This window comes from Epargyreus clarus, unplaced genomic scaffold, assembly GCF_041222505.1.
Source record: "Epargyreus clarus isolate Ecla_fem2 unplaced genomic scaffold, WU_Ecla_fem_2.2 ptg000021l, whole genome shotgun sequence".
In the NCBI taxonomy this organism is placed as follows: domain Eukaryota; kingdom Metazoa; phylum Arthropoda; class Insecta; order Lepidoptera; family Hesperiidae; genus Epargyreus; species Epargyreus clarus.
In genome coordinates, this window is record NW_027332228.1 from 8,291,583 (window position 1) to 8,302,306 (window position 10,724).

A 10,724-nucleotide genomic window follows, 5' to 3' on the forward strand; every position below is an offset into this window, starting at 1 on the left:
CACGTGTCTTTCAATGATAACTGGAAGACGCTAACAATGGTTATGCGTTACAATTAACACATGACTTGTTTTATTAGATAACAAAATTGTACTTCAACTTGTGTTCTATTGTATACGTAAATTTAAGGTCAGTTCGAAACGTATTTTCATAAGTTACCTAAAGGTTACTGTATACAGCTAAAAACGCAAAGGTTTCCAAAATAACCCTTAAACCCTAGGGATTAAAAATCCAAAATACCGGATAAACGACATCAAAATATTTTTTCATAATGCCCTTCTATGAAGTATGACTTAATGAGCGAGATTACAAAATCTTTTTCATAAGTCGGAGTATAGCTAAATTAAAAAGTTTTTAAAATAATTAGATCACTGATAGATTTTTTAGTGTTATTCCTTAATACATGTACTAATATGTATAAGCATTTGTAGTGAAATTAATGTATTATTTTAGTAAAGTACCTATTCATTAGATGTCTAAATTTTGCATTATCACTGCTTGTGGTAGGCTGAATGTTATTTGAATTAAATGTAACGAAAGGAATTTTCTACTTTTCTTCTATTTTCTTGACGGCTGACAATCAGTGTGCGGACAAGGTTTATAATTGTTTTTATTAGGGTAGTAATGAAACTCTTAATATAATGGTTATAAATTTCCATTTATTATATTATATTGTAATATATGCTCCAATATTTACAGAAGGCAGTGTGAATAATATAACTTACCTAAGACTTAGATTTCAAGAGTAATTGCATCAAAATCGCACTATTTTGTCATTCGTCAAAAACAATGTGTTCAAGCAATATAAATCACCCGTACCAGTAAAGTATATTAAATTTTAATAAATAGTGATGAAAACATGAATCACTGCTTAGTGTTTATACTTTACTAAAAGCTATAGTCCAAATGATAATCTGTTTGATTAAAGTGAAACAGTTGTCGAGGAAGGTTCTCCAGGCGCTGGTTGTTCGGAAGTCGGGGCAGGAGCTGATTGGTCAGCATCAGCTGCAGCGGGAGCTGGTTGCTCCTCAGTTGTTGCAGGGGCTGGTTGTTCTTCAGCAGCTGGAGCAGGTGCTGGTTGCTCATCGGCTGCGGCAGGAGCTGGTTGCTCATCGGCTGCGGCAGGAGCTGGTTGCTCTTCAGCTGCAGCAGGGGTTGATTGCTCATCAGCTACGGCAGGGGCTGGTTGCTCTGGTGCCGCAGCAGGAGCTGGTTGCTCTGGTGCCGCAGCAGGAGCTGGTTGCTCTGGTGCCGCAGCAGGAGCTGGTTGATCAGCAGCGACAGTGCTTGGTTCTTCCGCGGCTATTGTAGACGATGGCTCAGCAGCGGCGGCAGCAGTAGTTGCTTCGTCTACTGCAACATTCGTAGTGGCTTGGTCAGCAGCTACAGTTGTCGATTGGCCCGCATCAGACGCAGTAGTAGGTTGCTCAGCAGCAACTGTTGTTGGTTCAGCTGCGACGGGAGTGCTGCTTGGCTCAGCCTCGGCTGTTGCAGGCTGCTCTGGCGCTGAAGCAACTTCAGTAGGTTCGGATTCAGTAGGTGTTGCAGATACCGATGCAGATGATTGAGCAGGTGCAGCTGGAGCGGGTTCTGGTGCGGCCTCGGGCTTGGCAGCAGCAGCCGGTGCTGAAGCAGCTACGGCACTATCAGCCGATTTTAGGGCACGACCGGTTTTTTCACCTGAACCAGAAGAAACCTGTACTGGTGCGGGAGCTCTGGGAAGGTGGTCTCCGAAAGCCTGGAATCCATTTTCATCAGCAATGTACCTGATGAAAAATTAATTGTTATGAGTATAATATAATACAATCATGTTAATCTATAATTTAACCAAAATAAACTTTTTCATACTATGTAGTTCATTTTGTGGTTTATTTCTCATTAAAAAAATATAACTTGTTAGGCAATTAATTTAGTTTATTGTTATTAGTCCATGGCTTTGCTTAATTCTTATACTATTTACATGTATATATTTTAAACAAATATATTAGAAACACAATGTGTAGAGAAAATAAGTATTTAATTTTTCATAATCGTGTGTCATTCGAATGAATTTTGCATTTAGTGAAAATGTTAATTTACCTCAGAGTGATAATAGTGCCATCGGGTGCTGTATAAGAGTAGGACCCCTGCTGCACGTGGATTTCGTCGCTCTCGTCACTCTCGCCACCTTCGTTGCTGGAACTACGACCCTCTACTTTAGGCACTACCTTGTCATATGAAATTTCTTCGCGCTTAATACCATTTCCTGTTTCATAACTGAAAAAAATATATTCAATTATTTAAAGATCCGGTTAAAAATTAAATGTAATAAAGATAAAAAAGTATCACCGAACGCAATTCGGTTATTAATATAAAATAATCAATCCACCAATTATAAAGTTGAGTTGTAATTGAAAAATCCTGTTTCGAAATTTCTACCCTAATCAGTCTGTTAACAAAATTCCATACCTGAATTTATAAGTCCCGTTAGGTTCCAGTTCATCCGACTGAGATATGATCGGTATCACCGTCGGCTGCTGTTTCTCTAACGGCACCTCTGCTGGAGCCGCGAGAACAGCTGCTGCCGTGAAGCACAATATTACCACTTGATAAAACATGGTTTCTAAGTATTCACTCCCGAAAATCACTAATGAATGATACTCCAGACTTCTTGCCCACTTATATGTAAGACTCATCTATTTACACTATCCTCCCCCCGCCTTCAAGCGGAATGAGCCTTTGCGTACGCTAAATACTTCAACCTTAGCAGTTGACTGATGTATTCTTCAGAAAATTGCACAATCGTCGAGGTGTCAATAATGTGATATGAAGGGTGACAATCGCTCGCAATTAAACTGATAGGCACTACTGAATACTAACTTGTTTGAACTTTGAAGTGTAAGTGTAATTTCAGATTTCAAACAAAGTTTTAGAAAATAAACATAAAATATCTACGTTAAGTTTAAATATAATTTTTCACTTCAATATTTTTTACAATGATGCTGTAATAAAACCTGCGCTTCAATCGAAAATTGACGTAGAGACACTGTAGAGTTTAGGGCGGGCGGAAACAATATATAGCTACACTTTGCAGCAGATCCTGATAAGTAGAATAATGTACATTACTCAAATCACATTTTTTTTACTTTTACAGTGGTAAAAGTTGTCATTTAAATTGTTTTTATATATTTGTCTGTGTTCAATATATTTAAGTCATTGTATTATTTTTAAAATATTTGTTTATTACTAGTTGATTAAAATTTTAACTATTGGTAATTTAATATGAGGCTTTCATATTTTCTTTAAAAATGACACACAATTTATGCACAAGTGCCTGCTCCATTAAAAAAACAACTGACATGTATTTAATTTTGCAATTTTAATAAATATTACTAGTTAAATTAATAATTTGTTATTTACAGTATACGAATACATACATATATTCATATTTTTGTATTCTGACAAAATATATGTAGTCAATGTTCACAATTTCTTTTATTAAAGAAATTTAGACCTAACTTAGCTAAGGAGATTGCATAAATACAACCCCAATAAAATATTTGCAACAAATATTCGTTATCGTTCGACATATAATATATATTACTCCATACTAATCGTTAATTTTCATAAAACGTTGAATGTGATTTCTATAATCCTCAGAACACTCCTTGTAATTGAATACTAAATGCAAAAAAAATATTTAGTTCCGCGTTAATCGAATATATAAAAGTTGACGTAATGAATTTAACAATATAGCCTAATGCATATAAAATAATATGTTTAATTCTCGTCTGACTGGTGGTTTGATGTTCTACGAATTTAAAATTGATTTAGCCTAAGTTGACTCATCTTCATTACGAGTTCACGCGCATCAGTCGCACGTTGTTGTGTTTATTAAAACAAATATTTGTGGTTCAGAATGTTAATTCCGAGCTGGTTCCTTCCTGGCATTATATTATTAGTACAAAGTGCACAATGTGGCGATGTACAAGACGATAGAAGTTTAAAGGAGTCGTCTAAGCAGATTCAAGCGAGATCAGAAAGTTACAGATATAACCACCCTCCGCTACCAGAACCTGAAGAAAAGGGAGTCCGGAATGAAAAGTCACTTAACATCAATGATCGTTCACCTCAAAACAGAACACGTTCAAGGGTTGTCAGGCGACAGAGACTACGTAAAACAAGTACAGCGTCTACTTTAGAAATACCTGTTGAAGTAATTTACGACACCGAACCTACAACAAAACAAACCACAAGTTCTCCCTTGAAAAGTACTACTAGAAAATTTGTATCACGAAGACGTTTGCCATCTGATACAAGTAAGAAGTTGGATGTAAGACAAACAACAAACAACGCAAATATTGATGAACATAACGTCGCAGCCAGTACTACTACCACTACTACACAAGTAACTACTAATACAGTGAAAAACGATGATTCATCATCAACCGAAATTCCAAAAAGATCAAGACAAAGCTATTTCAAAAAGAGAACCGAGCCTCCTGCACCACGTGTTAAGATTGTGGAAGAGAAAAACTTTGTCTACGCACACAGTGGTAATTTTCACTACAGGTGAGGTTTCAAAATTATTTTTATTCAGAACTATGTATGAGAAAACATAAATCTATATTTTGATTTACTAAGCGGTATGCGTCGGTCCTGTTTAGTGTTGTTTAATTAATTGAATGAATCCCTGATTTTTTTCATATACTCATATAATGGAGCAGATACATGCAAACAGCTTTATTATTTTTTGCAGTCTACCTGATGGTAAGTAACTACAGCCGCCCATGGATATCTTTAATCAACACTAGATAAGATAAGATCCCTATCTACCAGTCAAAGATGCGTTGCTACCCCTGAGGACTAAGCTGGAATGCCCCGAAAAAGTATGTCTCCCTTACCACATCCTTCAAACCAAAACATAGTAGTATTTAACGCTGTTGTTATTGGCAGAATAAGAAATGGCGGTATTGACGTTGGAGTCGAACCAGAGAGGGTTCTTCCACCTTTTCATTTTAATTGAATCTAGCCAAGCCATTAACATAAATGTTTGTTTGCATTACAGTTACTTGGGAGGTGATGGAACCAAAGTTTCAAGTAAAGGTACACTGAAATCTTATGATGATGAGAAAACTGGTGAAGCTGTATCCGGCAACGTCTCTTACAAAGTAAGTTATAACAACATACTCCTCTACTTCGGATACCTTTTTGATTTCAAGGTATCCTATTTCTTAGCATTATGCAGTCCACCTGATGGTAAGAGGCTGCTGCAATCAACCTAACCATTTGTAATCAGCCCCAGATAAGATTAGATTCTGATTCTACCTGAGGCTTGCCACAGATATGTTTTTACCTCTTTACCTGATCGCAGCATCAGTGATCAAAGACGCTTTACGAGTCGCGGCAGTTTCTTCTTTCTAACACGGTTTCAATCCCCGGCTAGGCATCTATCCCATAAAGGTTTACAATTGTTATCGGATTTAGATTAGATTAGTGTATGTATTTTGGCTTAGAAGCAAAAGCTTACATTTTTTGATTTGATCATAAGTATCCATAAAAAGTAGTAAATTAAGAGCATCTTTGATATTCTAAGTCTCTATTTGTAAATACAAATGACTTATTAAACAAAACTATTTCACAAGATATTGAGTTAAATTGAACTGAGTTGACAATTGATAATGGATTCTGAGAATAGGATTTCCTAATCCATAGCTTTCCAAAGGCTAGAAGTTACAAGTTAGCATTTAAGGCAGAAGTCACGTAAGATTCGTCATCATCGAAACAAAAATATAAAAGTATATGTAGTAGTTAACTCAGGTCTGTTGTCTTACCACATCTTCAAAGATGTATATACGAGTCGTCATCAACCCGTTATTGTCCCACTGCTTGGTACGGGTCTCCTCTTAGAATGAGAAGGGATTAGGTCATAATCTACCGCACTGGCCAAGTGCGTATTAGTTGACTTCACATACCTTTGTGATTGTTTATATAAATATCTCAGGATTCCCCACGATGTTTTCCTTCACCGTTTTAAGCAAGTGATAGTTAATTATACGAGTATTTTCATCAAAATACGTTCCAATTAGTATGTGGATGGACAATAACACAAAATAATTCAATGGTTCATTTTTATAATGGTTATCATGGTTTTTGTATAATAACGTATTAATAATATTTCCGCATCATTTATTTTATTTTTTTTTTTTTTTTTATAATATAAGAGTAGCAGACGAGCATGCAGTCCACCTGATGGTAAGTGGCTACTGCCGCCCATGGACATCTGTAATCATCCCCAGATAGGATTAGATATTCCTACCTAAGGTCGGCCACAGATGCGCCGCTACCCCTGAGGACTAAGCTGGAACGCCTCGGAAAAGTCTGTCTCCCTTACCACACCCTTCAAACCGGAACACAGCAGCGCTTAACACTGCTGTTATTAGGTAGAAATAGGTGTGGCGGTGGTGCCGCCGGAGTCGAACCACAAAGGGTTCTACCACCTTTAAAATTTTAAAACATGTAAATCGTAAATTTATAAAAATATATATCTTTATTTATATAAACCTAAATTAAATCTATATTTTTTATTTTATAAAAGTATTTATTAACTAGAAAATTATTATAAAACATAAAACCCGCATGCTTAAAAATATTTATATGAAAAAATGTCACTCCCGCATTATAGACGAAGTGAACCACAACTCATATTTTAACATCCTTCAAGCCCTTGGAGCTGTAGGGATTGCCAAAGAGGGAGACATACAAACATACATGCGCTCATAAAACATTAGTATCCGCTAAAAATACTCTAAGTTGAAAGAGTGAGACTTTTTTGTACACAAACTTTATGTTTTAATTCTGTCGTTTATGTATTTTATAGGCAAACGTTTTTAGGAGTACGTCTCCAGCAACTTTGTTACTTTCTTTCTTTTAGCTCCAACTCATTTTCCAGCTGAAACAATATGTTGCCTTTACTGTGTCTATTGCGACATTTTATCATGATTTAGTCCCATTTTTCATTAAGCTCCTACGCATGCAGTACACATGTTTTAAACTTTTTGGACTGTTTGACGCAGTACGAGAATACTATTACATTTAAAAATAAAACTTATCATTATTTAATGTATATTAGAGCAATTCATGGAATAATTAATCCTATATTAACCTTGACCCATAGGTACCTAAAATTTTAGAAGCTGCTAAACCAGTTGTATTTTCGATAACATGCTATATACCTATTTTTTTGCTATAATAATACATAAGTTTAAAAATATAGGTTTTGTAGTATAATGTTAACTGCTAAAGTTTTTGGGACAATTCGTAACCACAATATTTAAACAATTTGTAGTCCATGAGGTTATAAAATAAAATTCAATTAGTTCTGAGTTCTTCTATAAACTTCAATATTAATTTATGTAACATAATAATGAGCAACAAAATATATTTCTTAGGTTGCAACATAAATAACGTTCACACTGTCCTGTAAAGTCTTTACCAGTCCGTGTATATTTCTCATCAACAGCAAATAGTACAGGATTCCTATCTGAAAACCTTTATTATTATTTTAACTAATATTATAAATGCGGATGTGATTTGGTTTGTTACACTTGATTGTAATGAAATTTTATACATAATTATGTCGTCAGGTGATCAGAAAAAGACAACTCAGACAGACTCAAACTGGTTACAATTATTATTATAATGAAACATTAATATGTATTGAATATTTAAAATAAATTAAAAAGTATGTTTATAATTATTTTTAGGACAAAGACGGAACTGTCTTCAATCTATCGTATACAGCTGATGAGAATGGCTACAGGCCTGTGGGCGCGCACCTGCCCACGCCACCACCCCTACCGCCCGCCATCGCTCGAGCGCTGAAATACATCGCTGATAAAACGACGCCGTCACCTCAGGCAAAAGACTAGTTATACATACTAATACAATATTTTAGAAATAAGAAAACAAGGAAATTTATAATATTTGACTAATAAACGAAAGGACAACGCAACGACGAGTCATCAGTTTCTCGCACAAGTTGCGTATTATGAAATCATCGATTTTATCAGATTTGATGACCAATATAAGGTAAGGCAGGTAAGGACAAAATATGCGAATGACGCAAGTTTATAAAAAAATCTTTTAGATAGTGTATCATGTCCGGTGTTTACTCAGGTACTCTAAGACGAATAGTGTTTCGCTCTCAATGTGCAACAGATAGTCGATATCGCAGATATGTACATTGTATATGCATTGCAGAAATTAACACACTGTATTTCAGATTTCATTAATTATTGTAATGGTACTCTTATTAACCCGACAAACTTCGTACCGCCATAGAAATAAATCTAGTTTTATTACCTAATTATATTATTTTTTATATAATTAAGATAACATTTATGAAGTTTAGTAAAAAATCAAAAAAGAGCTAATTCACGTGTTGGCATATGGTTTATTAAATTGAACCTAAGTGATTCGTGATATTACACTATTTTTGTTAGATTATTTATAGAATGGGTTGCAATTGTGTCGATTATATTCAATGAGCAACTTATGATAACTTTATTTTTGTTTTTATGCCAGGCGCGAGAATTAACAAAGCGAATGATTTGATTACAAGTGAACATGCTACGTACAATTGACCATGACAGAAATCTTTAATTGTTTTTCTTAATCTTTTAAATGTTTAAATAGTAATTTCAATCCAACAAATGATAAATTATTAAAATCTTGAATTCTTGACTTTAAAAATGATGTGACTAACACCTTTTCACAAATTTGGTTTACAATAAAGACTTATAAAATAAGGGACATTATTGAAGAGCAATTAATGTAAATTAAACAATATTTATAATTATTTGCAAAATATTTTATGGACATCGGCCATTAATTACATGTATAATGACATAAATGTAAGTTATTTTTATGGATAGTATGGATATTTTATGGGACGTTTATAGAATAAAGCTGTTGGGTTTAAACTTGAGATTTAAAATATTTATTTTCTTGCCATTAATTTACAGAATATTAATAACACAATTTACGACAGGCATTGAATAATATTATCTAGAATAGACGCAAATATCGCGAATATTCTATGCCGATATAAAAGTGTCGAAAAATGTTATAATCATTAAAATGTTGTAACTTCCAAAACTTAAGATGTAATTACATAGAACTGATACAAAGTATGCAAAATTATCAAATCAAACATCCTACACGTTCATATATGTATGTATGGATATGACGACAGTATTTGACATAGTGCGTATTATTTCTATTCAACCATTGAAGAAGCAGGTGTAATGAAATACAATGAATATTTAACGGATCAGCTATTGATAGTATATGTAGAATTGTATATGGTACTTGTCTTTTGTTACCAAATATCTTAGCAGTCAATTTGTCAATAGTTTGCTTAAACCTAATTACTCAAATATTATTAACATCCTTTACCAGCAAACTGTGATATGTACTTACACTTTTTGTCAACACAGCCTTCGACACCTTTAACCATATGTTCTCCAAGTGTTATCTGTCTAATCTATTGTTTCAACATTTTAATTTTGATTGTCTTCGTTTAAGTAGCTCCAAGATCCGTTTAGCGGTGTTCTCATCAGTGACCTTGGGACGCTCACTTCTACAAACAGGTTTTTCGAAGAATGTCGGTCTGAAGTGAAGCGTCTGGACCGCTTTTGCTTTTCACCGGCACGTACGTCTGGTTTCGTTTTCTTGGAAATCATGACGAGGGTTTACATCAGACAAGTTATGCTTAAAATTACCAGTTGTTTACGCAATACCTATATACCTAAGATTTTTGAGAATTATCATAATCGAGTTTCGCCACACAGCTTCAGTCGTACTCTACACGTGATTATTCGACTTTTTTGAGAAATCCTTGATGTATCTAGCATAAACAGTAAAAACAACTTTCATGTATTTATAGTCTATGTCACACCCCGTGAAATCACTGTCTTCAAATGAAATATTGGTTTTATATTTCCTAAGGACGGAAAGGAAGCTTATACAGTGGTAGTTGTGTTCATGTTAAGATTTTAAAATACAAGGAATGAACAACAGTTTCAAGAATACCTATATGACGCATAAAGCTTTGTAATTTTAGGATTTTTTAGATTAAGGTTTTGATAGGAAAAAAATCTATTTTCCTTCCCTGATTGTATATCTGTCAACCACTAGATATTTACGAGTATGTGCAAAAAATGCAAATGTTATTTGTCGAATTACACAAAATATGTTAATCTATATAAATAATACGTAGGAAACAATTGCAAGATCAGAGCAGAAGCATCTTCCTGCTAAGTTGTTCATCTAGTATTTACCCAAACGACATGTGCGGAGAACATGTTAAATCTCTTTTCAACTGTTGGTCGTAAGACTCTCCTACGATGAACTTATGAAATAAAACGAATTGATAAATTATGAGGATAACTGAAGGTACTCTAGGAGGGTTGTATAAAAAGCATATTTTTTATGTTGTTGTATAATAAGCATTTTTATAGTTCTTTATTGCCGTAAAAAATAAATTTTATGTCTTAATCATTGCCAATTGGCTGAATTGATACATATTGTTCTATCCTTTTATTGTTGAGAAAGTTTGTTTAAAACTGCAATAAAACTAGAATTTCTGATATAAATAATTTCCTGGGTTTGTATAGATTTTCTTAATCATTATTCTCCATATTTTATCACTAATAAAATTTAGCTGCAAAGGGTATATAAATGT

At 34.1% G+C, this 10,724-nt stretch overlaps 2 protein-coding genes across 3 annotated transcripts; one reads left to right on the forward strand and one right to left on the reverse strand.

Moving 5' to 3' along the window:
• Positions 1-678: 678 nt before the first annotated feature.
• LOC140751003 (uncharacterized) lies at positions 679-9,985 on the reverse strand. 2 transcript variants are annotated; one of them, XM_073084793.1, is made up of 4 exons: positions 9,461-9,985; positions 2,447-2,555; positions 2,078-2,254; positions 679-1,764 (listed from the first exon to the last, which is right to left on the reverse strand). In XM_073084793.1, the coding sequence occupies exons 1-4, from the start codon at positions 9,495-9,497 to the stop codon at positions 921-923; spliced, it is 1,167 nt and encodes a 388-aa protein (XP_072940894.1). In that variant the 5' UTR covers positions 9,498-9,985; the 3' UTR covers positions 679-920. The 2 variants fall into 2 exon arrangements, with proteins under 2 accessions (XP_072940894.1, XP_072940893.1); XM_073084792.1 differs by lacking the exon at positions 9,461-9,985 and having other exon boundaries at positions 2,447-2,823.
• Positions 3,763-8,231, forward strand: CPR36 (cuticular protein RR-1 motif 36). Its single transcript, XM_073084794.1, has 3 exons — positions 3,763-4,549; positions 5,046-5,148; positions 7,744-8,231. The coding sequence occupies exons 1-3, from the start codon at positions 3,897-3,899 to the stop codon at positions 7,906-7,908; spliced, it is 921 nt and encodes a 306-aa protein (XP_072940895.1). The 5' UTR covers positions 3,763-3,896; the 3' UTR covers positions 7,909-8,231.
• Positions 9,986-10,724: the final 739 nt, after the last annotated feature.